Here is a 27,448-nt window from a genome sequence, read left to right as displayed (position 1 = left end):
AACAGATGAGCCAGCTTACCCAGAGTTCCTCACGCGGTCACTGATGTTACGAGGGTGCACGTACCACCACTATCTGGTGCTTTGGCGTACTTAACTGTCCAACACAGCTGACCGGCAGCCTTCGCGGACTTTATTATGAAAAGATAATCTAAATATAATGTAGCTCGACGTGGTAGAGATTTCCCATAAAGTCTCATCTCGCAATCCTTGGCACGACGCCTCCCTTGCATCTCTGCCTCAGGGCTCGAAAAGTGAAATGTTTTATGGCCACTTTGATCGGATTATAGATGTTGACAGGACACGAGGTTCAGTGAGGGAGGGAGGGAGAGAGAGAGAGAATATATGATTTAGCAATTTCACGCTGGAAAGGAACGCGCCGTCACTGTAAACTGCACGCGCATATAAATACTCCCGATGAATGGGAGAAGACTTGTAGCCATCCTCTCTCTGGGGATCTGCAATAAGAAATCCGACAAACGATGCAAGAATCACGTGACACATCCTACTGACCACCGTCGAGTCGACGCATCACTCTCGTATCCCCCCTCCCTCCCACCCACCCACGGCACTCATGGGCCCCATCGTGTGTGCATCGCAGCATCTGATCGTCTCATCTAATTTAATCCCACGTTTATAGCAACATGCAAACGCAATAAAACGGCGGTAGTATGTGTGGGTTGTTATATATATTGTATTTGTACAGTGTACGCAGGCACACGCGTGAAAGGGATGTCTCGAAACTTTAGCGCACGTTCAGAGAGAGAGAGAGAGGCAGTAAAACGTCAATCCGTGCGATGTTGAAAGTATGCGTGATATTAAACGAAAGGTAATATAAATACGAATAATTACAAGCAAACACGTACTAATGAAAACATTGTTATAAGTTACAACATACATATGGGAAGTGGTGGTACATTGGTTGGTGCACAGCGCTATGGAACCGGTCACCTGGGATGTATTGCTATCCACGGCTAAAATCAGTGGCGAGTGATGACTCAACCGGACCCGGCCCTCCGATCACCCATCTGCACTGATCAGCGTGGTGAAGTATGGTGAAACAGCCCCCGTGACTGAAACGACGTGTAAAAGGCCTTCATCCAGCAGTAGATTGACAATGGGCTGTAAATTCAAAAGTTATAAAAAGATATTTACATTTAAAAAAGGGCCATCAATATTCCAAGTGAACGTATTGCGCATTTATGTCAAATCCATAACGCGAACGTCCACATCCATCAAATGTAACGCGTAGCAGCCATCACAATGTGCAACCGCAGCGGTGCGTATTTCGAGAGGATTGTTTTTGCTTTTGAAAAGTGGCTCAGAACCGCGCTCTGCCTCATCTCGCGCAGAATCCCCAGTGTGGCAACGGGCCGTGGACAAACTGTCTTCTTTACGTCATCCTCCAGTGGCTGGAGATGCTTCGTGCTGGTAACTGCTTGCTGCCCATACCCACCGAGTGAACTATTCTTGCCGGAAGGGTCACCGAACAGCCCCTTTGTCCTCGCGCCAAGTGAGAATTTGAAAGTGTGCACGCGAAACTGCGTACGCGGAAATTGCGAAAGCGAAGTTGTGCACGCGAAATTGTGCACGCGAAATTGCGCACGCGAAATTGTGCACGCGAAATTGCGCACGCGAAATTGCGCACGCGAAATTGTGCACGCGAAATTCTGCACGCGAATTGTGATTCACGTCTCGCTTTCGTGTCTCGCAATGGGGCGCAGCTTGCGGGGTGCGCAGGCGGTACAACTGCACCTGGAGCCACGGAGGCCTTAGGGGGGCCCAGATGTCGGCCCACGAAGAGGAGGGGGCAGGGGAAGAAATTAAACAGGGGCAACTAAACAATTCGTATGTGTGTTGAACTTCTTTCCCACCGTACGTAGCCAACCGTGCTAATCGGATGTGCACGGAAAGGGCAACAAAGTAAAAATAAAATGTGGTATTTTTATTATTGAATTTGGGATTAGTATTATTCTTGAAGTGCAAGGTTATTACAGGAGGCGCAAGGTTCCACTGGCGATTATAGTCTGCAATAGTTTCACAGTAGGGGGCGATTTTTTTTTATTGCTACACGGCTTTACCCACCCAATTATGTAACTTGTATCTTTTTTTAGTTTTTTTAAACGCGGCCACACGCACGTGAGACCATGAACCCCCCCCCCTCCCCAGCACACGCGCACCCCGCTGCTCTATTTGGAACAGCGTCACGGCACCAGGTGACGCTCGCTGCGGCTGCGACAACAGGGGCGGCGTACTTACGGTTAATGCACCGACGCAGCGACCCGCTGCTGGAGGTAGCGGAGGAGGCGGGACCAGGCGTGGGTTCAGTAGCGAGCGTGAAGGAGGGAGGGAGTGAGTGAGTGGGTGAGTGAGTGGGTGAGTGAGGGAGTGAGTGAAGGCATGTCAGCGCAGCGACCCGCTGCGCTGACATTGAGAATAAGGAGAGAAGAACAAGAACAAACTCCGTGGCAAAATGGGCGAGGGCGCTACCGCTCAGCTCCGTTACTCCCCCCCCCCCAGCTCGTATCAGACGCGCCGTGCCTCGGAGTTCACACGTTGGGGTCGTCATGGCGCAGAGCTGTCCCCCAACTCCAGGCCTCGTTCGCACCCCCCCCCCCCGCCCCCCTCTCCGCGCCACCTCCAACTGTTTCCCGTTCGCCACTTTTAGCCGCTGCATTCAAATAGCGGATCAGCTCGTGCCACGCGCTGCGCGCGCCCGATAGTTGTTAAACAACGTCCCGCGTGACGCGCTTTTGAACGACGCCTGCGTTAACGGATCCTATGTCACGGCGAAAGTATTGAGATCTCGTTCCACGCGCACGTTGTTCCACGCGCACGTTGTTCCACGAGCACGTGTTCGCCGCGCACGTGTTCCACGCGTACGTTGTTCCACGCGCACGCAGGCAACGTTCCGTTGCTTAGCGCGACACGTAGCGACGCGTTTAACGAGCTCATTGGTATTCGAATGGGGAGCACATTGGTAGAAACGCGGAGAGACGTAGCTTTGGTGGTGGGGGGTAGCGATGACTGCGGTTTTGTAAACCCTGGACACCAACGCATTTCGATTTCACCGTCGTCCGCGTGTTCGTCCCCCGTAGCCGCGAGCGCCGTGCGTGGTTGTGCGTCGGTAAATGAACCCTGTCGCCTCTTGGCCCCTGGCAATGTCTCCCGTGTTGAGCCGTCGCGGTTGTCAGCCGACCACGCGCAGTGGCAGTCATGGGTGCGTCGTATTCCTGCGTTCTCTTATTTCTCTCGGGGGCGAAGCAACTGCGTGGTAATGATGACCAGGCAATTCATATTTGAATAATAATAATAATGTGTTCTTCTTCCATGTAGCCACCGTCAGCCAATCAGCTAGAGCACTTTCAAAGTTATCAACACGTTCGTTTAGCACGGAGGCTGTCGCGACCAATAGAGTTTTTTTTATTGGGTTAGATCTACTATCAACACGTTCTTGTACCCTCACAACATTTACATTTGCAACATATTTTCGAGTACACAGGAGTCGTTAAACTCTTGTCGAAGCGCCGTACAAGTGCGAACATGTCGAAGGTAATGCGCGTGCGCTGATCCGCGCGGAGGTGTGACCGTGAAGCCGTGCAGACGCAGGGTCTTATTTAACGTTAGATTAACAAAGTATTGTGATCAATGTCACGATATTCATGTTCAGCTTTCGATCGCAAAAGTCACAACCGTTTGCAAAATGCCTTGGCAAAACAACGATTGCGCGCGTGCGTGCGTGCGCGTGTGTGTCGTGGGGGTCATTTGTTGAATGTCAGCGATTCTCGTGGCTGCGGGGGTCACGTACATCCGAATCAAAGTGGGCGCCAGGGTCGTGGGCAGTCGTCACACGCGCCTCGGTTTGGTTACAGACTCGGCCGTCTTTCTACGGGGACTTTGCACCCACCCACCCTCGCTCCCCCCGTCCTCAATGGGTTGCCTCCGAGTTATCTTGGTGTCTTCCCATTGCTCCAACACTCCTCACACATAGTCTAACTGCTATTGGCCCAACATCCCATCGGTGGAAGTATTACCCGCACGAAACCCAAATTGGTGTTACACCACAGCAGGGGATCGCCAAGCAAATTTACAAGATGAGTACAAAAGTTGATTTTTTTTTCAAAATCGGTAACAAACTAAATCTATCAACATTTCAAGAGCCGCAATGCGAGCGAGTGAAGAGGAGACGGCGGGGTCCTTCGTGATGAACGTCGCGAAGCGGATCTTCGTGAGCCGGCAACGGGGCTCCCTACTGCGAAAACTCGGCAGGGCCCTCCACCACACTGACGCTCTGTGACGCTTTCTTTGTACAGTAAAACATTGTTTTAAGTATAATAATTAAACACACACTCATGCGCCGTGAGCTTATAAGAATTCAGCCGAATCGATTAACGTCCCCAAAGTGCCTTGTGTGTTTATACACAGAGATATATCTATAAAAGTGTCACCATATTTATTTTTAGCTCAATGAAGAAATCCTTCACTATCCAAGACAATTACTTTCAACGTCTGCAAGGAGAAAGGTCACTGGTGCGCGGCAATCCATTGTTGTCATTTATGTGACCCAGTCGTAATGCCTCGCTCGCCTTTGTGGACAGCCACCTTGTCTGGGTGGCCTTTGGACGTTTCCAAAACGTTGAAATGTGACGAGTGACATTGGTGTGAACCATACGGTGTGTGTGTGTGTGTGTGCTTTTTTTACTTAATTATAATTTGTAATTTCACTCCAATTGTAGTCACCGGTCGTGCTCTCAGGCGCCACGTGGCGACGTGACGTCGACATTCGGTTGTTGTCGCAGCGGCGTGCAACTGCTTGTGTGGGGTAGACAACGGTCCACTGAGCCGCCTCCGGTAACACCTTCACGGCACCTCTGGTCTGCAAGCGTAGAGGCTGGCGCTCATCCATCCGTTTTGCATGAGAGTACAGCATCTATTATGGATGATGTTGGTCGCGAAAGCCTACGTGTTAAACCGTCCAGTGGTCCAGACTGCTGTTATGATGTCATGTAGGGCAGTCTGTGCACAATAGTTGAGACACCGCAGCCTCAGCAGGGTCATCCCCACTTTGTCCCACGATGTATTTCCAGGCCGAGGGATTTCCCCTCCCATAGGACCTCACAGACATGCTCAGCAAATCTGCAAACTTGTTCCTGGGGGTCGGAGATTGGATCACCGTTCTTTCCCCTAATGATGGTAATAGGTGTGGCGCTGAAGGTTACTTTTTTGATGGAGTTAAATAGCGATTTGTGATCGCGGGCCCTTGAGGCAGACTCCATCTCCTCAGCAACACGCGACCACCACCAATCCTTGCAGTGCCTCACGGCTCTCCGAATCTCCGAGCAAAGGCTGCGGTAAGCCTCTTCATTCTCTGACGTGGGATGCGGTAGACGATGAGAGTGGGCCTGTCGCTTTTTCTCAGCCAGCCTGAACACCTCCTCTGTCAGCCAGGGTCTCTGGGAAGGTCTGGACCGTGTATCCAAAGCAGCCATTGCAGCTGCATGAGCCACAGTCCTAAACCTCGACCATTTCCCCTCGACATCAGGAGGAGTGGGGGACGATGCCAACCCCAGCTGCAAACGTTTATGAAATTCTCGCTTGCAACTTTCATCAGCTAGCTGAGACCAGGTCACTTTGCGTTTGAATGGGGTCCTGGGTGTACACCCACCACCGGAGTGGAAGAATGGCAGGTGCATCTTAGAGATGACAAGTTGATGGTTATTTGGCAGATCAGCTCCACGGTAGGTCCTGGTGTCAAGGACATGGGCCCGAATCCGCTGTTCTGTCACTATGTAGTCCAGCAGATGTTCTTGCTTGGGCGCGGCATGCATCCATGATGTTGTGTGGATGCGCCGATGCCGGAACAGCGTGTTGGTAATTACAAGCCTATGGGCTGCACAAAATCTAGCAGCCTCCTACCGTTGTTATTGAGCTGATCTGGCCAATGACTTCCAATCACTCCAGACTAGGTGCCAGCATCATGACCAACTCCGGCATTGAAGTCGCCCAACAAGATGACTCTATCCCGAGGGGCCACTTTAGCTAGCACCATGTGACAGGAGGTCATAAAAGGCATCTGAATCATCGGCCTTGCCTGCATGCCTTCACGGATGTTCGTCTTCGGTGCGGGCATAAGTAACCACGACCACCACTCCTCGCCTCCGGTTGATGGAAATTCAAGCCCAAAGTAGCCTGGGGCTTATCGCTTCCCACACCTCACTGCCACGCTCCCACGCTCCCTTTATTCTTTTATTCAGAAGAAGAGCCACTCCCTGTTGTTTAGCAGTCTCCTGCCCCGAGTAGAGACTGTCCACCCCTCATGGTGGCTGGAGCCAGAGCCGGTCCACAGAGATCCAGGCGGTACCGATCCAGCTCCCGACTGAGGAGTGGCAGCTTCACCTCCGCAGTTAGTGTTCGAACATTTTACGTGGCCACCCGCAGTGTTTTTTTGTTGTTTCTGGAGGAGCCCCGAGGGTAAGAATTCAATCTCCTGGCTCCGCCAAATGGGGTTTGGCCAGGAGACGTCATAGACGCCTGTCTCCCCGGGGCCTCCAGCACAAGCTGAATTATATATTTTAGACGTGGTGTTGTGGTAATTAATTGAAGGTGAAGAGATTACCAGCCCCTCGCACCCGTCCAGAGCCCCCATCTGGCCGCTGTGGTGGCTACAAACGCCACGAGGGGAATGGCCACTCTGAATTGGCCCTCCCCCCACGACACCGCTCACCACAGCGTTGCCGTCCGGCACCAGCGAGGAGGTAGGGGGCTGTTTTTTTCTCGTCTCACCCCCTGTGTCACACTCATTAACTTATCGGGGTTTTCTGCCCGCTGTTCACCCTCCTGGGGTTTTCCACCTTTACCAATTCCTCTTCGGGTTGTCCCCGCTGTTAATAACGATGCTACTGAAATGCATCTGAAAAATTGCGAACAATTATTCCCGAATGTATTATGCAAGAAGTAAGACGAGCATTGAATATTTGTACGCGGTAAAATTATAACAAATAAAGCGGCAGCCTACCACTTAAATGTGTAGAAACCTTGCAAAAGGTTTCTATTTGATGTTTGAGCATCTTAACACCTGTTTTATTGGCAGAAATGGTAAAACCAATTTTTTTTTATATAAATGTGTAGGGTTGGCAAGTTTGAATTACCTGTGCCACTATAACATTTCACTCTGTAAGGGTTTTGTCGCGAGTCTCATGCCGATGACCTCTACCATCTGGCGTGTGACGGTGATGAGATGTTAACTACCTCACCTGGTATACAGGAGGTCGTGGGTTCGATGCCGACCCTGACGCTTGTATGTTGCATGTTTTTCCCGTGGTTGTGTGGATTTTGGTTCGGGTCCCTCCTCATTTAGAATCAACATGCGTTTTGAGTAATTTTCTGCTATAAATGTCCACATGATAAGCCATTTAGTTGATCTATCATTTGTGGCCAGGTTGCTTCTCAAAAATAGCTATATAGCTCAGTGGGCCTTACCTGGTAAAATATACAAAACATTGTTTTATTTGAATCTGGTTTCCATCTGTGAGTGACGCAAGTGTGCCCGCAGTGGTTACAGCACACACAACATCTCCATCTGCTGGATTAAATGCCCAACTAAAGCAAACAACAAAATTGAAAAACGCAACGCGTTTTGGCATCTAATCGCTTTCATTCCAACAGAGGGCAGCATTGAGCTTGAAAGTTTTGATGGTGAATTTCTGCATTGCTTTCACTTACCCCAGGGAGAGCTGAATGGAGTTCAAAATAACTCACAAACACCTTGTGAAAGACCTAAACGCAGAAGATCCCTGGGTTTAGATCGTCCACGAAGCTCACGATAAACCCAAAATCGCATCCACTGCGGATTCCTGATGCACAAATGGAAAATTAAAAAATCTCCAGCAGTGTGAGACTGTGGTCATTCACCGTATGAACGACGCGACGCCCGATCCACTGATACGACGGAGACATCGCAGCGATACCACTCCGCTGATCCGGACGCGATTATCTGGCTTGACCACCTGCATGTGACATTGTATTTGCTGCTCCGCGTGTACATCAGCAGCCGTACGAAAGAAGAACTTTCCCAGCAGTTGCCATCGGTCGTGGTGTTAATAATCTCAGTAATAATGTGTGTAATAATGTGTGTGTGTGTTCTTTCTTGGGCTCCATAGTAAAAAAAGGGCAATATTGGGCTCTTCTGTCCAGAGGTTTGGGCGCTGATTACCAAAACCAATCTGGGAACTGATTCCAATATTGCTTGGAGTTGGCAGCACACTAACCAATGCTTTAACCTATCCACGTGACGTTTTGTTTTGAGTGTTACCCATCTTGCATGGCGGGTTTCTCCGGGCATTCCACACGCCAACAAACACTCGTCCATGACGTTGGTTCAACGTTGCACGGCAGCACCCTCCTGTCAAAGAGTGCCAAGGCTCAGAGGGGATTTCCTCGGTAACATAAACCACACTCTTTGTATTTTACTCCCAATTAATTTTAGATACACACAACGACAGGGCCGCGCATACGAAGCAACGCATTGCGTTGACCTCACGGCGAGACAATGCCGATTCGCAGCAACAAACAAACAAACATCACGTTGTCTCGGCCCGAGCGGTGCTTTCGGCCACCCCGAACGTGTTCACGCGCGCCCTGGTGGGACTCAAGCGGCGTAGCGACCGAGTGTGCGCCAGGCGGTGCTGCAGAAACACCGGGGCCCACGGGGCACGGAGCAGGGAGCTTTGACAAGTGGGGGGCTTTGAGAAGTGGGGGGCTTTGAGAAGTGGGGGGCTTTGACAAGTGGGGGGCTTTGACAAGTGGGGGGCTTTGACAAGTGGGGGGCTTTGACAAGTGGGGGGCTTTGACAAGTGGGGGGCTTTGACAAGTGGGGGGGCTTTGACAAGTGGGGGGCTTTGACAGCGAAACTCCCAACCCCCCACCGCACCCACCGCACCAATTTCCATTCCCTGCACCGGGGCTCGTGCCAATCGCACCACCGCCACCGGTGATGACGTATCCAGGCAACAACACGTGGACAGTCTGAAATCGGAGCCACCTGTCGCCCCTGAAAGGCATCAAATTGGAGGGTGAAATAAGTGCACCGGGCGGAGGGGTGGCACTTTGATTAGGCGACTCACGCCTCGAGAGTCCGGGAGGTGGCATCATCATCATCAACTCAATTCTGAACGAAGCCCCTTGGCTGTGCGCACAATCGCATTCACGCGGTTATAGTTTGTGGCAGCGCGGCGTTTACGACGAATGGCGTGTTTATCATTGTCGCCTGCCGCGGTCTGTCCACCGCTGCACCTGTGCAGTCATTCCCTCAAGGTCAAGCGATTCGACAATTCACCGAGCGCCTGGGCACCGGCTGATGTCCTCTGCTCCATCTCTGTGGGGGCGTCCTCTCGGGCGGTGGTGTCGTGGTTAGCGCTACGAACCCGGCGACCTGGGTTCGTATCCCGCTCACGGCCAACGCCGGTGACGATTATCTGAACCGGCCCTGGGCTTCCTCCTAGGTGCGATGTGTAAACATCGCCACTGGGGAGACAAAGGCGACCGGGCGTGGTGTTGGCCACTCACCCCCTCGTTGTGCCGTGCCGGTCTTTATAGGTGCTCGCTAACAGCACTTGCCCCTACAGTCTGTAAAGGCTACACGGGGGATCTTTGCTCCCTCTTGTGGAGCGGTGGTGTAGTGGTTACGAGCTCGGTGAGCCCAGTTCGATTCCCGCTCACGGCCAACACCGGTGACGATTAATGACCTGACCAGGTCCTGGGCCTCCCCTAGGTGTGTAGACTTCGCCGCTGGGGAGACAAAGGCGGCCGGGAGTGGTGTTGGCCACTCACCCCCCTAGTGTGCCGTAACGGCCTTCATAGGTCCGACTTGCTAACATAATTTGCCCTAACTGTTAGTTAAGGCTATACGGAGAATCTTTGTCTTTGTTCTCACCTTTGACTGCCAATCTCCTTGCATCGAATTTCCCGAGAATGGTGTCCAGACTGTCACTAACCTCAACGCGATATGAAGTTCGTCAAATACATACAATGTACTTTAACTGAGAGGGACACACGTGTTTTACACTTTCTAGAAAGAGTCCGTTAGAAATGTCACGTTATTATTTAAAACATTTAATGAAGCTGTTATTTATTGTATGCCGCACTGCCGAAGCAACTTTGTATCTTGACACTGAATATGAGTTACCACAGCAGAGATCAGAAGCTCACAGCTCCTGCATTTCGATTATAGTGTAGCGAGTCGTCGATTAATCGATTCACTTCTAGATTTGAAGCTTTCGTGACTGCAAGGATTCATACTCTTAGGTTTTTTTCGGTAAAATCACGTAGGTAAAAAATAAATAATAAAAATAAAATAAATAATAATTGAAATACATTTAATATTTTATTTCTATTATTATTTCTATTATAAAATTAAAATAATATAAATAATAATATAAGTAAATATTATGCATTTGTTTCTATTATTATTTATATTATTTTTATTATTAATTTTTAATCGATTCACACGATTATAAGGTTCGCGATGTCCATTTACACATTGTTTTCCCCTCCACATTAACAAAAAAACGTTCATTGAGAGTATTGCGCTGCTATAAACTTCCACGTGATTAGCTACTTTGTTGAGCCATCATTTTGTGGCCAGGTCGCTTCTACAAAAGAGTCACATAGCTCAGTGGGCCTTGCCTGGTTAAAAAAAAGAGTTTAGTTTATCTAGCAGGGAGACTCAGCATTGAGATCAGCTCCTGTTCAGTGGTGCATCGCGTGACCATGAGAGATGCTGACGCTGTGGAGTGACCATCATTTAGCGGTGGATGGATCGTGCCTGAAGATGACTTCTTCAGGGACTGGAAGAAAGTCTACGCAGTTGATTTCTGCTGTCACTATCGATTCGCATGGTAGGCTACTTACGGTGCGAAAGAAGTTCAACATCCGTACGTGCTTGTTGTTTTACACATCTCGTAAGCTGGTTCATAATTAGTGAGAATCACTGCACGACTTCAGCGTTCGCCGCAAAAGGCAGCGTGAGATCGACACCTTGCCAACTAATACAGCGATAATATACAAACACTCGACGGCTCACCCACCCATGCGTTAATTTCCTTTAAATCGCTCGGCGCTTGTGATGAATACGGCACGGCGAGACATCAATTACCACGAGGCTGGGTGAAGACGGGGCCACAGGTACGCGGGAGATGGCCACTGGGAGCCAACTGCTGCTGCTGATGATGATTAGCAGCTGTGATGAGCCCTGCTGTGCGAACACGCGAAGGAGTTGCCAGGCAGGTGGATGAACTGACTGCTTTCTTGGCGAGAGTAAAGTAAGTATTTTTCTCTCACCCCCCCCCTGCCCCCCCCCCCAAATGGCTTCAATTGAAATTTCAACAAATTATTCCGGCACGTGTCCCCGTCGTCACGACGTGTTGCCGTGCTCCGTCTTTCAACCCAACATGAATATGGGGTCAAATTATGATTCGCACATTCATATAGCCCTTTTGTCAATCCACTGCAGGATGAAGGCCTCCCTCTGAGCCGTGTCCATGGAGGGTTCATTCACGACACTTCGTCGCGCTGGCCACAGCGTGACTTTGAAACTGGAGGATGCCCTCAGGACCGGTTCAGATGTCACTTATCACCGATGTTAGCCGTGGCAGGGAATCGAACTTGGATCGCTGGGTTCATACGGTAGCATGCTAACCACCACATCTCCGCGCTATCCCCAGTGGATACCACGAATTATAACAACAAACATTATTATGTCTAGCGCCTTTCACAATAGCATATGTCCCATAGTGCTTCACAATCAAAAAGACAATAACATAGAAAGCAACAACAAAAACTGCTTCTGAAAAAAAATCAATACCTACTAAATCAATCGTATGAAAAGGCAGGTTTTAAGAATATTTCTTTTTTAAGATGAGGTTCAAAAATATCAACGGTATGCGAATCTCCGAAAGCCTTGGGCAAAGAATCCCACTGATCCGTGCGGACAAACAGAATGACCTTTCACCCATGGAGCAAAGCATCGTGTTGGAGACCAGCGAGCGTCCAGAGTCTAACGAAGGAAGGTGTCACGTGCAGGCGCATGGTAGGAAATCGGATGTCTTCGGTAGGATGAAGACACACCATGTATGTTCGCGACACAATCTTCGAATCAGTCCTAGATTTCACAGGCGACCGATGCAACGATGCCAGAGCGGTTACACGATGTCACATGAGCAGATTGATTTCGTTTTTTTTGTGTGTAAAACCCCGAGCGGCCGAGTTGTGCACACGCTGAGTAATCTGTTAAATGCATTCATAGAAACACCAAGCAAATAACGCGTGAGAGTCATCAATTGTGGACGATGCAAAGACGTGAACCAGCTTATTGGGATCAGACGCAGACAGACGAGTTTCGTAAGTGGCCAATGTTATGGAGATGGAACAATTAATCCCGAGTGACATTTCAAGCATGAGAGTCAAAGGCCAAACGTGGCTCAAAAATAACCACCAAGATTCTAAACACCAGAACTAATCCCGATCTCACATTCGCCGATGGCCAAACTGAAGCGTTCAACTTTACGCAGCTGATGCGGAGGAACCGAGCAGCGTTAATCCTCCGTCTTATCGCGGTTCAGTTGCAGGGCAGTCTGATAGATCCATGATTTAATTTCTGACAAACACCGTAAGCGAAACGGTTTAGTCTGCAAGTAGGTTTGCGTATCGTTCGCGTAACGATGAAAACTGACACCACAATGATGCGTCATGTGACCAAGTGGTGACACGTGAAAGTAAATGACAAAAGCCTTGCAATCGAATGGTGAGGGATACCTGAGGTAGTTTCTAAAGTAGAATGCACTATTCCAGAGCCTTCAGGTAAATTGACAATGTTGGTTACCGATGGAAGTTCAACGAGCAGGGACAGGATCTAAGGGACATGCTGTAAGTTTCATCTTGGCAACTGACTCAGACAGGATTGAAGGAGTGGCCTGTACACATTGTTTCAACGAGACCCCAATGAGCGTGGCATTTGACAAGGCTGCAGCTCGTGGAGGAACACGTAAGTGATCAATTTTAGTAAAAAAAATATGATCATAAAAGTGCATCGCACCGTTTTCTAGAAGCTAGTGCAGTGATAACACTCGTGTCTCACAACCCAAAAATAGGTCCCGAGTACGATCTCTGACTCGGGTGTCTCTCTGTGTGGAGTTTGGATGTTCTCCCCCTGTTCTGCATGGGTTTCCTCGTGGTTAATCGGTTTTCTCCCACAGCTAAATCTCACCGCTCCTCCCATCCCATATAATGCAACAATTATCTGCCAAACATCCCAATGGTGAAACATTCGCTGCAAACTACTCAATTGGCCTCGCAGCAACATCGCCTCCACCCCCTTCTACTGCAAAGAACGTGACGGCTCCCTCCCGATGAAGAGGCTCGAGTGTGTAGGCTTACATAGATCGCCTCCAACGTGCGATTGATGACAGAAAATAACATCGTAGGATTTACTACGGGGCCGTCCCCATTACGGTTGCGGGCTAAAGAGGGGCTCTAGCTGAAGTGACAGCGTTCCCTATAAGCCAGTTGATGTCGCTACCAGAGCTGTAGATGAACAGTTAGACCAAGTACCCCAGAACTGATCCCGTGCGACGTGGAGAATAACGTCGCCGCATCGTGCGCTTTTAAATGCGCTTCTGCGGCCGTCTGGAACGCTCTTCCACCCGATGTTAGGAAGCCACTGGAGCTATGTACTTTTAAACCATGGTTGAAAACTGACTTCTTTGGAACAGCTTTTTGTGTTTAGTTTTATGTCCTTCCCCCACACCACCTATTAGCACGATTGGCTACGTACGGTGCGAAAGAAGTTCAACGTACATACATAAATGAAACTAAACATGTTTTTCATCAGCGAGCACTCCAGAATATCAAACAGGGTGGTTTTCAGTTTTGTTGCCAGAAAAAAGGGAAAAACCCCTATTATTACATTTTGGTACTGGCAAAGGAGGTCTAATGATGTAGATGCTTACCCCGAGCCCTCATTACTTTGATAGTGCATTGTCTTTGAGCTGTACGTCTTTTGGCGTCCTCTGGTCTAGCACCAATTGAGACGAGGCTAAAAAAAGCCGTCTCTGGTGTGGACCAATCAGTTCCAAGGACAATGCATATATTATCAGAGTATGTTTTTTGTTTGCATTTTGACCACAAGTATTGTGGTTAATGCTGACATGATTCCTTGTAAAAAGGTTTAAGTTTTGTTTCCAGAAAAAAGGGCAAAACCCCTATTATTATAGGGTGGAGTTATAGAAAGTAACAATGTTATCTAATTTAACAGGCTGAGCCTTACTAGAAGACATGACCGCAATAACCTCTGAAATATAAACCGAGTTGAACGACCTCAAATTATTGTATTTGATAGGATATTTCGTGTTAAGAACAGGCAATGAGAGTTCCAAATCAATTAAGATAGTCGTCTCGTCATGAACGCCTAACTGAAAGGGAGTAGATAATGACAAGTCACAAGTAATGAAAAAATCCAATGTGACCCCGAATGTGAGTAGGCACATTAGCATGCCGAGTGAGCGTAAAACAATCAAAGCTAGGCCCAAAACAATCCACTGAAAAGGAACAGTGATGCGAATCAACGTGGATATTAAAATCCCCGTAAAATTAAAATCCCGCCATATACGGAGGCAGAGAAATGACAAAAAAAATCTGACAACTCAGTAAAACTAAATTAAACATTACATGTTAGGGGGCAATTAACAAGAACCAGAACTAGAGGCTGAGTGGATGACAACTTTAAAACAATGTATCGAAATTAATTAAATACAGGGACTGACAGAGGTTGTAATTCCATGCCTGAACGTTGCACAACAGCGAACATCCCACCACCACCTGAAGCAAGCTGGGCAAAGTTTGGGCACATCTTTTATCTGTCTCTCTCTCTCTGTGTATTTGTTTTGCATTGTATAGATAGAGTGTCAAGGTTACACGATCACGCAATGTAACGCACACATTATTAACATATGAGTTACGAGGAATCGTAATATGTGAAATAATTAGGGTGGTAAAACTTTATTTATGACGCAGGTGAAATAATAAAATAATAAAAATGAAACAATAACATTCTCACGACGTTTCGATTGCAACACAAGCAATCATCATCAGGTGTGAAAACCACAGCAATAAAATTTGAAAAAAGTGGCGTTTTTTTAAAAATCCTTTATATTAAGTTCACTTGCTTGCTTGCTTGCACGCTTACGACCGTGCAAATCTTTTGGTCGTTATTTAACCCACTTCCCGTGATCCAATCGAGCTGACATTTTGCACACAGACTCGTTGTGCGTGACAATTTATTTTCGTGAACATTTTTTTCCATAACTTTACACTTTTTAGGAATTTTTTTTTTATATTTAATTACCAATTGCTTAATGGTGGCAGGCAATCATCTGACCCATAGGTGGCAGCCATCTCAAGCCAGAGGACGAGAGGACTCTAGCCGCCACGCATATAAAGGATTTATAGTGAAAAACTTTGTTTTTACGGGTTAATTTTTCTTAACGTCAGCACCACGGACAGCAACTGGCGGTTGGTCAGATGGAGGAGTCCATCTATGCTTGGAGCATAGTAGGACTCTCCGTAGATGAAAGCTTCAAATCTAGAAAGAATGGACTCGTCCGTCTCAACAACCACCAGTTGCTGTCCGTGGTGCTGACGTTAAGAATAAAACGCCACTTTTTTAAAATTTTCTTGCTGTGGTTTTCACAGCTGATGATGATTGCTTGTGTTGCAATCGAAACGTCATGATAATTTTATGGTTTAATTTTATTATTTTATTATTTCCCTTTTACGTGACTTTACCGAAAGAACCAAGAATATGAATCCCTGCAGTCACGAAAGCTTGAAATCGAAATTCATGACCCAGGTGTTTTCAGAGGGGCATGCTTGGAATTACGCTGAGAAACGTGAACATAAAACGTGTAAAGATACTACTGATTATACTTAACGTTAGAGCATCAAGTCAACCTACATGGACTTAAAATCGAGACTTAATATACAATCATAAATACGAAGTAGAAATGCGGTTGTAAAGAAAATCGTTCAGAACAATTATATAAAAAAGCAAGTTAGATTTGTCGGACGTGTGATGAGAAACCAAGAAGCTGCCTATGCTGTGAATTTGTTTTTGACTGGGCTAATGATGCTTACAAGAAGCCGGGGAAGATATCGCATTAAGTTATATAAGCAAATTTTAACAACTGTATGCAGATGGGAGTCTCTAATGCAAAGTTCTTGAGTAGATAATAATTCATTCGAATGTATAATGCGCGCTCCATCCTAGGATCACAATGTGTAATGCAGGAAACCAAAACAGAACCGGGGTGGGGGGGGGGGCAACCGACCAAACTAAAGAGGGAAGGCCACTTTAAAAAGATGGGTTTTCAAAGCAGAATGAAATACATCTACCTACTCTGACTGCCTGATTTCAAGTGGCAAGGCGTTGCAGAGCGTGGGTGCCACGCTAACAAAAGCACGGTCACCAAAAGAGCACAACCTAGACCTGGGAGTGCTGAGCAGTTGGAGATCAGTAGATATTAAGGACCTTGATGGAATATATAAATGTATTAGTTACTGCAAGTAATGTGGGGTGAGCCCTTTTAAAGCCTTAAAGGTTAATATCACGGACACAGCGAAATGGAACGCCTTCACTGCCGACGTATTTGAGGACACAAACACGAGAGAGAGAGACACAGAGGTAGGAGGTTGCCAGATTGTATTATTGTCTCCCGTTCCCTCGCCAGAGGAAATTTTTACTATCGCAAAGTGTAATTGTTTTTTTTTCTTATTATTATAATGCTAAAAAAACTCGAGAAAGGCAACCACATGTTTAAATATTCTAATAAATACAGGTTAAATAAAACGGTATTAAATTCATTACGGCCATGGTTAATAATTCATTAAAATTATATTTGATTAAAACTAAGAAAACTGTTGTTGCAATAGTCCACTGGTGGCTGACTGGCAATGCAGATGACCACTTGGGTCCAAATCGGTGTGAATGTGCGAATGTATTTGTGGTGAGCAGCGATCGACTTGAATTCGATTCCCAACCACTCCGAAAATCGGTGGCCAAAGTATTTGAATCGATCCCGAGCATCTGCGAGTGCGAACTCATGCGTGTGAACGTCAGCACGGGGAGAGATAAAGGCGTCTGGGCGTTATCATGGCCACACAATCCTCTCGTGCTCGGAGCTGCCCTCTTAAAGAGGCGTTCGTCAGCGGCGAATTCTTCCATTGGTCAAAAGGCACAAGCAAAAAATGCGTGTCCTTGTATGTACGTATGATGAACTTCTTTCGCACCGTACGTAGCCAACCGTGCTCATCGGAGGTGCGGGGGAAGGACAACAAACTAAACGCACAAAGCAGTTCTAAAGAATGTGTTTTTGATCTAGATTCAAAAGTGCATTGCTCCAGTGGCTTTCTAATATCAGACCAAAAAGCGTTCCAGACGGCCGCAGAAGCGCATCTGAAAGCGCGTGATGCGGTGACCGTTTTTTTTCGTAGAATATTTACATGCTTTTATAGAATTTGCCAATGCTCTGTTTGTTACACCGTGTCATGTGCCAATAAGCCCAAATATTAAGAGAAAAGAATAGTATCCTTTGCAGTGGTGTTAAATGAATGTCGTCTACAGCAATGGGCATGAACACACTCTAACCAACCAGTGGCCTTCACGTTGATAAAACGATGCCGACGGCAGGTGTCCAGAGCTGTGGTACAGAAATGCAGTTGTGTTTTTGTGTGTGTGCACGTGGGGCAACGTTAGTGAGTTGTCCATCGAATAATGCGAGATCTTTCACGTGACCGATGTCTCTGATTTGGCCGTGCAAGCTCTTAGGTTCTTTCGGTAAAGTCACGTAGGTAAAAAGTAAAATAATAATAATAATAAAATAATAATAATAATAAATGAAAATAACTAAATTAAATCACGACGTTTCGGAAGCAACACAAGCCTCCGTCATCAGGTGTAACTGCTCCAGTAAAATTACTGTAACGTGTGAAGAATGTTACTGGAGCAGTTACACCTGATGACGGAGGCTTGTGTTGCTTCCGAAACGTCGTTATTTAATTTAGTTATTTTCATTTATTATTATTTTATTATTATTTTTACCGACATGACTTTACCGAAAGAACGTAAGAGTATGAATCCTTGCAGTCACGGAAGTTTCAAATCTAGAATTGGTCGTGCAAGGTAATATTTACCTTAGGAAAAGGCATTTGTTTCATTGTGGGTCTTGCTACATTGGGATGTTGGCCCAATGCCATTTGAATGAGAGTTTGCCTTCGTGTGGGAGGAAAATTGGGCATCCTGAGCAACACCCACCGCGCATCGCGAGAGGATAGCCCTCGAACCACCACACAGACAGATTCAATAATAATGATTATAATCAATTGGTGCACTGCCATCTTATGGCAAACCTCGCAGCCCCTTCATAGGGGGTGTGCATGCAAGATTGGGGTGTGCCGCTGTGCACTGAACCACCGACACGGGCAAGATGTTACTGGACAAGGGTCGTACACAACTGTCCACTGAGTCGGCTGCACAGGCGCATCTCCGAACACGTGCTTGGTGTGCGGGCGCTTTTTCCTTCCCTGAATCGCTGGCGGCTTTTTCACGCGTTAATTGTATCCCCCCGCCCCCCGTCCCCCCCTGTGATTCGCTCCCTCCACGCACCCCCTCCACCCTGTCCCAGGCAGTCCATCTCTTTATAGCTGTCACTCACGCACGCGCCGGAGCCACTTGTCGGCTCCGCGCGCTCGGCACGAGATATTCCGATGCGCTCTTTTTTTCTTCCTTCCTCGCAACTTGTCCGCGGAGCTCCGCGCCGCCGCCTCGGCTCCCGCAGGGCTTCTCGGAACGCGCGCCAGCGCTCGTAGCGAGAAAACCCTCGCTTCATCTCAGCGCACAGGTGTCAGGCAGGGGCTGCCGTGAACACGGAGAGAGAGGGTAGAGCGAAGAGGAGGGGAGAGGAAAGGAAGAGAGGTCGCGCTTTTGCGCGCTCTCGCGTGACGCACTCCCGTCCGCTCGTCTCTGCTCTCCGCTGCATCGATCAGTAGCGGTGGCGACTTGAGAGTGGGCGAGTCTCGATCTCTCGCACGTGTCCGTAGAGCAGCGGCGTCGGCGGCAGCACCAGCTGCTCAAAGGGCGACGCGACCGCGTGATACCCACCGTGAGTGAGCAAGCAGCCCGCGAGCACACGCGTGAACACCGCTTGACCCCCCTCACAGCAAATCGGAGTAGATGCTTCATCATCCGGCGTGGAGAATTCTCCCTCGCGCTCTCCTCGAGAGAATGCGCTGAGCGCACGAGCGAAAATGCTCTTTTTTTAAAGACCGGCGCGTGATTGCGGAGCGGGGTTCGTCGACGGTTGCGCGCAGATATAGGACGCACAGTGGCGTCGTTCATTCCCTGTCCCCTCTCCTCTTCGACCTCTTGCACTCCTCGCTGCTCTCTCTCTCTCATTTGCGTTCGTTCGCTGGAACGATGGAGAACGCGCGAGGAAATTTCACCAACTCAAGCGCGGACGGGTTTGGCAACGTCACTTGGTCGCTCGGGCCGGGGCATCACCACCACCAGGAGAAGCAGCAGGAAAGCGGCGACGAAGAAGGAATGGACCTGACCCAAATTATCGTGCCGGCGGTCTTCGGCGTCATCTTTCTGCTGGGCGTGCTGGGCAACACCCTGGTGCTGGTGGTGCTGCTGTGCCGCAAGTCGCGGCGGGTGCAGCGTAACACGACCAACACGTTCATCCTCAACCTGAGCGTGGCCGACCTCACCTTCCTGATGGTGTGCGTGCCCTTCCAGTCGACAATCTACGTCCTCCCCACGTGGGTGTTCGGCGCCTTCCTCTGCAAGGCCGTGCACTACTTCGTCACCGTGTTCATGCTCGTGAGCATCTTCACGCTGGCCGCGATGTCGGTTGAGCGCTACATCGCCGTGGTCCACTCGCACCGCTCGCCCGTGCTGCGCACCACGCGGAACGCGCTCGCCGGCGTGGCCGTGATCTGGGCGCTGTCCGTGGTAGCCGCGATCCCCTGCGCCCAAAACCGGATGCTGGTTGACGGAGTGAACTACTCGCACCCGGGCCAGTTCTTCTGCTGGGAGGCGGAGGCGTCCAAGAGGCGAGCCTACATCACGGCAATCTTCATCTTCGGCTACCTGCTGCCTCTGCTGCTCATCTCCTGCTGCTACGTCAGCGTGAGTTGCGCGCCCCGAAGTGGGGGAGTAGAGATACGCATGTACATATTTGTATAGCTTTTATCGATGGAAGGAGAGAGTTTATATTGTGTAGGAATGTTGTGGCGTCGATTGGTTGCTGGGTTCGTGTTTTTCGCGCTCTCTGCTAAGCCTAAGGAGGGGGGGGGGAAGGGGTTGGGTTCGATCCCGGATGCAGCGCGATTATTTCAGTATAAAAAAACTTTGAGTGAAAATTAAAGAACCTGTGGTGTTGTTCGCAAGAGTTGGCCATCGTGAAATGCTGCCATATACCAAAATCAAACAATCGAAGTACTGTCGGTCAATCGTACGTAATATCGCTTCAGTCACTCCTCGTTCAGTACCGTTTATATTTGCATAGCAATTCTGCGGTTCGCAAGACACAATTATGCAAATTATGGACCTAATGCATTTCGTAGGCTGCATAGCAGCGGCGTGGCTATCAGAGATCGACTTTGGCAATCGGCTCCTGAACATATTGCCAGACGCAAGAATCGAATAGCTGACATGAACCGAAATGCCGTAAAACCTCTCCGAGATCACCGTTTACGCTATCTCTGACATCACCACCCGCTGGTGTTTGTAAATCACCTTGGCGATGGATACAATAATTAATACATCACTCCCTATCTGAACAAAGGGGTGATAACGCGCTTCCTGTCAGCATTAGTAGGCTAAATTAACTTTCTGAAACACGCTGGGCTCACTCACAATGCACCCTTAAAACACACGCGCACGCACAAAGGTAAGGCTTAATTAGCAAAAGCGGAAATGTTTTACGACTGATGTCTATGGATTTGTCGCCTTCCTTCTTGACATATTTTTTGTTGTCTTTAATTGACCTTTCGTGTGGGCTTATGTTGAGCACTCCAACAGGAAAAACATGCGCTCCTTGACATTACAGGGAAGAAGAATCAAATTATCCGTCCAAACTACCCAACAAAGTGCTCACAAAAGCCTTGTGGGAGCGATTCCCGTCGATTGATTGCACGTGAAGTTCATTAAGGCGGAGGCGTGTGCAATCTTTAGTTTATTAAAGACCGTAATTGGATTCATTTGGAAGTACTTTCGTGTATACGGTGACTTTTAATTGCACTGCTGGGAAATAATCCACTGAGAGGGCCATTGATAGTTTAAATTTGGAGCATGGAAAAAAACACACACGGATTTAATTGCACCTTAACGCACGGGCACGTGTGTGTAGGTGTGTGTACACACCTACACACACGTGCCCGCACGCGCGTGAAGATTTATGGATTTTTTTTTGAACGTCTTTGTTAAACACAGATGAGAGGCTCGTCGAGATTACGAGGCTCTTTACCGAGGGAAATGTTACGACAGAGAAGGGCCAGTGCCCGAATCGTCGCCATTGATATTATCTTCCTTTAGAGAGAGTGTAAGTGACGGATGTGTTCAGTTTAATTTGTTATTCATCCTTTATTAAGGTGAAACCTGGAGAAAAAAATTGCATTTGCCGCCTACATCTTAATGTGCACATACGCAGCAGAGTGCCGACGTTGTCACATCTCAGAAGCTAAGCAGGCTTTCGAGGCTGGATAGTGCTCGTGACTTGGATGAGTGAACACCAGGCACAGGCTTATTGTCCATCAGCCTTGCGTGCATTCATACCCATTGAACTGCATAGCGTGCTTACATGCACCACCGGCGTGGTGAAGTATGGTCAAGATCACGCCTCACGGCCTGCACAGGCGTGGGGATGTCCCTCATCCAGCAGTGGATTGATACAAAAAAAATAATGACTGCAGAGGTCCTACGTGCATGCTTATGTATACACGATTAGCCGGTGCGTCATATTAGAATCAGTGTCCATGTGAGCATTCCGCGTTGAATAACAACAAAGGAAAGGACTGCATTGCGAGAGGACTGCATTGGTCGCGATGCACAATCACGAATTAATGCATCTATATGAATACAAACTAACCGCATTCGTCATGAACACCAGTCTTTAAGCACAACCATCAACAACCGCCCGGCATTGACTCTGAGACAGTCTGCGTCATTGTCGCTATTGCTCGTGCCAAGACTCTGCCTGACCAGAGCCATCTCCGAGGGGTTACGGCGAATCGGGGCGACTGCCCCGGGCCCCGCACTTTGGGGGGGGGGGGGACTGCGCTTCGACGTTACGGCGTCAGATGTAAGACTTTCGGTTTAGTTTGAAGGCATGGGGTGGGGGGGGGCAGAGTGTGAGTTTGCCTGGGCCCCGTACGCCCCTACTACGGAGGGCGTTGTGCACAAACACACCAGTGAATGGTTTCCGATTTATCGACGACCGCATCCCTCACCATTATCCCCGCCGCAGGTGCTGACACACCTGCAGAGGAAGGTGCGCAACATATCCAAGAAGTCACAGCGCTCGAAGAAGAAGGTGACTTGTGCACGTGAAAACGGACTTTGCATTGACACGCGTGCGTGTGCTCAAACGTTTGATGTGTAACGTGCACGCATTCAATGTAACCCCGCCGGCCGAAATAAAACAAAACACGTTTTTGACAACCAATCAACAAAGATGCCCCGTATAGCCTCTAACAGACCTTTTGTGGGCAAGTGCTGTTAGCGAGCACCTATGGAGGCACACGAGAGGGTGGGTGGCCAATACTACACCTGGTCACCTTTGTCTCTCTATTGGTGATGTCTCTCTATTGGTGATGTCTCTCTATTGGTGATGTAATAGACACCGCAAGAGATACTCATTTGAGGCTTTCGACGGAGGGGAGGCAACAACAACAACAACAATCGCAATTCGCCACTAAGTGGTGGTGATGTCACCACGGTGCTTGTGCCAGGCTAGGTGCACTTAGAGGCCACGTGAAGTATTGAAGGCTCGCTAGCAGACGGTCACAAGACAGACTCATGTGCCCTGGGCTGCCTTCCTGAGGTGGCTGGCAGATGCACCACTTGTGCTCCCCACTCTGCCAACTTGCTGCATTTTATCCGCTCCTCTGCCCTCCGCTGTTGTTGGAGGGAGAAGGCCTCAAACTACCCAGTATAGTCCTTCACGAACCTGATAATCACCCCAGAGACCTGGCCTATTGATGGTATCATAGGTTAATAAAGCAGAGATGTAGATCCTGCTGAAATTCTTTACACTTCTGATGTACCAGAAAATGGCGTCTGTGCAGGGCCGCCCCAGCCTGAAACCACATTGGGGCTCCACAAGCCTCTCCTCAGCGTGCCTGGAAAATCGATATTGGACAATCCTTGCAAGGGCCTTTACTGGCACACTGAAGAGGGAGATGCCCCGGTAGTTGTTACAATCAGTACGGTTCCCCTTCTTAAAGAGGGGGGCCACGAGGGCGTCCATCTAATCCCGCGGAACCCGTCCAGTGGTCCAGACTGTTGTGATTATGTCATATAGGGCAGTCTGCAGATAAACGCCATCCTCCCTCAGCAGTTTGTTTGGGAGATATCGTCTCTGTCCAGTGATTTTTCTGGTCTCAGACTCTAGATCGCCCTTCGTACTTCCTCAACAGATGGCGCCTCAACCAGCCACTCACAGGGGGTGGCTACTTCTTCAAATATTTGAGGCATAGCAGCCCCAGCAGGGTCATCCCCACCTTGCCCCATGATGTTATCGGAGCTGAGGGGTTTCCCTTTCCCCAATACATCACAGAAATGCTCAGTTAACCTGCAAAGTTGTTCCTGTGGGTCGGAGATCTGGGAGGCACACAAAGTCTCACAATCATCATGTCAATTATTTACGAAGGAAAGTACCACTGAGTTTGAGAGTCATACATTGGGATGTTTGCCCAACTCCATTGATTGGTATTTGCCTTTCACTTGGGAGGAAACTGGAATGTCCGGACCGCACATACAAGCGGGGTAACACTCAACACTGCTATCTCCTGGTCACCTGACAGTTCCATGCCTACGCCACCTGGCAAGTCCAGGTGGCTTCCCATCCAAGTACTGATCAAGGCTCAATCTTCCTTATCTTTTGAGACCCTGAGAAATCAGGTGAATTGGTCATATGGCTGCGTCTATTCAATTATATATTTATTCTGCATGCAGTTGTATGCTATTCGTGAGATCGGAGCTTAACGTCTGAGTCAAACTTCATGACTGCCATTGGAAAGACTAAACGTAATTGCAATTTCATTCTCATGTCTATGTGCTCTATGAAGAAAATGTATTCGACACGCAGCCTCACATAGTTCGACATGTTCAATTATTGGCTCTTAAGCAATTTATTGTAGGCAAATATTCTGATAATGCAAATCCAAGATGTATCTCTGCTCAAACGGAAGCCGGTGAATTGTCACTTAGACATCTCTGTGATGGGGAACAGAATGGGGAACAGAATCTCCACAGGGCAGGAGCTGATGATTTTCACCACGTGTTGCTCATTCACTGACCATGGAGGGCTGAATGACTGTCAACCCTGACCAGGAGTTGAACTCACAATGGCAAGATTGGAAGCCCTGTGGCTGTTCTACTCGGCTCTATCTCATCCTGAGATAAATATGTTTCAAACACTAATTGAAGTAATTGGCCAAACATTCCAATGCAAACAAGTCTTGCTACTCAATAAGGCCTTGCTGGTTTAATGAGGGCATTCTTAATCTTTTTATTATTTAGTGTGTAACCGTAACTTTCAAAGCACCCGCATGCGGTGATATTACCACACTTCTTAAATTGACCTTTTCGCTACATTTAAATTGTGATCTCGGTTGCCTGCTATATCAAAGGTCCTACATCATCAACATTGATTGGCATAAATCGTTAATGTTAACGTCAAGACCTGAATGTCCTGCCGTGTGAAATCATTCTCAGTGATAGTGATGTTATCCCGCATTCCCGCTCCTGCTACTGCTGCTGCTTCTGATGTTGCTGCTACGACTGCTTTGACCGTCGCTACTGCTGCCTCCGCTGCTTGTTCTCGCCACACAGACGGCGCAGACGGTGCTGGTGGTGGTGGCCGTCTTCTGCATATCGTGGCTGCCTCACCACGTCATTCACATGTGGGTCCTCTACGGCTCCTTCCCGCTGACCAGTGCCTCCTTCGCGTTCCGCATCGTGTCCCACTGCCTCTCGTACGGGAACTCCTGCGCCAATCCCATCATCTACGCCTTCCTCTCGGAGAACTTCCGCAAGGCCTACCGCCAGGTCTTCAGCTGCCAGCTGCCAGTGAGCTCCTCGCTAAAGGCCAAGAGCACACGGATCCGGCTCGAGAATTTCTCCTCCACGCACACGTGCACCACCAGCCCGTACTAGGGCACCACCAGCACCTATTAGGGCACCACGCGTCCCATCACCGTTCTTTCACTAAGCAAGTAGCCCGAGTCGGCTCATGTAGCGCACGCGTGACATCCGCACATACACGTGCACTCCCTTCACCTACAACGAGACCAGATTGATTGGGAGAGTACTACACAGAATGAGCATTGAGATAATGTAAATATTCAGTTCATGTCGACATGAGCCGACCTTTACTGCCCCTGAGTCAATAACCTCACCTCTCTCTCAATATAAACCCACACGTCACACACTCATTACCCGCAGTGGTGGTGGTGGTTTGTTGGTGGAAATTCGAAGTTTATGTCCTCTGTATATATTTCTTAACGTGCTTATGAATACTGCAGAGTTCTTGTTGACATGTCAACACTTTCTCAACAGTGGTATAAAGTATGTATTTGTTTATGGATCGTTCATTTATATGTGTATTATGTCCCTTGATGAATTTTAAGTGAGCATAGGCGAAACGGTGTAGCCGCTATGAGGTACTCATCTATGACATGATGACTGCAGTGGCTCTTTGTGCACAAAGACCCCACTTACACGGCAGTATTCCTCCCACAGCAGCATCACACTCCACAATAGATGTGGGACAACTTTGTCTACATGGGCGTGGGAATACAGGGGGACAAGGGAGGCAGCTTCCCACCATCACCACCACCACGCTCCCAACCTTTTGTACGGAATGGCAAGTCATATGCTGTGCCCCCCCACAATTAACAGCCTTGATGAGGCTACCCATAGCTATTTAACACGGACCCTCAATGGAACTTGATTTTTGTGTTTAGTTTGTTGTCCTTCCCCTGCACCTCCGATTAGCACGATTGACTACGTACGGTGCGAAAGAAGTTCAACATACACACACGTACATACCTGTCCCCAAGGGCACTCAGAATGGTCCTCACGTGCCCGTGTGTCTCCAGCCGTTCAAGACCAATGGAGTAAATCCGTCCCTTTCTTTTCCCAACAGCGAGGAGACAAATATGAGCGGCGACACTTTCGAACGCACGCAAGCGTGGCGAAGCGTGGAGAACACACATCACAACACCCTCTCGATAAACTTGTTGCTGTTGTCCCGTAGCCTGCGAAGCCACCGCACGTAGCGGCCGTCAGCCTACCGGTGACACTTTGTCAGCGTCGTTTGGATAGTGGCCCCGGCCGCGCGTTATTGGAGGTGGCGTGCGATGGCTCCGGTTCAGGTGGGTATGAAAGCTCCACCGCAGACTTTCCGGCCGAGAGATGTGTGCAGTCATCCAAGTCCGGTGACAAGCCCAGCACCCACTCCTGCATGAGACATCACCTCCGCTTTAATATGACTCCACTTGATTAATGGATCACTTGCTCATGTCACCTGTAATTACAGCACCCAAGGAGGAGCTCACTGGCTCACTGAACTGGAGCTATGGCACGCCGCTGGTTATCAATCAATCAAGTGAGACATGAGATGTATTTTGTAATCAAAACTGCAGAATTGTCAACGGACCGTGTGCGAGTCATTCGACCGCGCTTGCTGCTCATCAAAATCTATGGGCCAGATTCACATTTTGACTGATGAACCGTATGGCGGGACCCCGGGGTCCCGAATAAACGGAAGTCAAAATCGTAATTCATTCATCTATTTTTGGCGACTCCGTCCCACCGCGCACATCAACGCCGCGACCCGCCTGGCGCGGATCATTCTGTGGTCATGTCGTGTCCAAACGCAGCGGCGAGGACGAATGCGCAGAGCTGAACAAGAGAATGCCCTCCATGCTCGGGTATGGGCAGCATCATGTCTTATCCAAGCTGCTCAAACTGCCTACACGACCTAGGTCCTTTATTTGTCATAACGGGATGCATAATACAGTGAAACTGCTCTCTTATCTTCATTATTATTTGTGACCTACCAATATCTGCAGCCAGGATCAATCGATGACAATCCTATTACCTGCAGATATTTAACAG

General features: G+C 48.6%; 2 protein-coding genes across 3 annotated transcripts in view; one reads left to right on the top strand and one right to left on the bottom strand.

The window, feature by feature from the left end:
* The window catches only part of LOC144942131 (voltage-gated potassium channel regulatory subunit KCNG2-like), a 68,473-nt gene extending 49,541 nt beyond the window's left edge, over positions 1-18,932 (bottom strand). The window contains exon 1 of the mRNA XM_078868890.1: positions 18,710-18,932. Coding sequence (XP_078725016.1) covers positions 18,710-18,932 — 223 coding nt within the window. The remainder of the gene's footprint in view (positions 1-18,709) is intronic.
* GALR1 (galanin receptor 1) lies at positions 18,777-26,909 on the top strand. 2 transcript variants are annotated; one of them, XM_078868510.1, is made up of 4 exons: positions 18,777-19,205; positions 19,526-20,233; positions 22,572-22,637; positions 25,160-26,909. In XM_078868510.1, exons 2-4 carry the CDS (start codon positions 19,646-19,648, stop codon positions 25,481-25,483), a joined length of 978 nt encoding a protein of 325 aa, XP_078724636.1. In that variant the 5' UTR covers positions 18,777-19,205; positions 19,526-19,645; the 3' UTR covers positions 25,484-26,909. The 2 variants fall into 2 exon arrangements, with proteins under 2 accessions (XP_078724636.1, XP_078724635.1); XM_078868509.1 differs by having other exon boundaries at positions 18,777-20,233.
* The last annotated feature ends 539 nt before the right edge of the window (positions 26,910-27,448 follow it).

Source organism: Lampetra fluviatilis, chromosome 26 (assembly GCF_964198595.1).
Source record: "Lampetra fluviatilis chromosome 26, kcLamFluv1.1, whole genome shotgun sequence".
NCBI lineage: Eukaryota > Metazoa > Chordata > Hyperoartia > Petromyzontiformes > Petromyzontidae > Lampetra > Lampetra fluviatilis.
The sequence above is the reverse complement of the archived record's forward strand: the minus strand, read 5'-3'. Positions and strand labels throughout refer to the sequence as shown.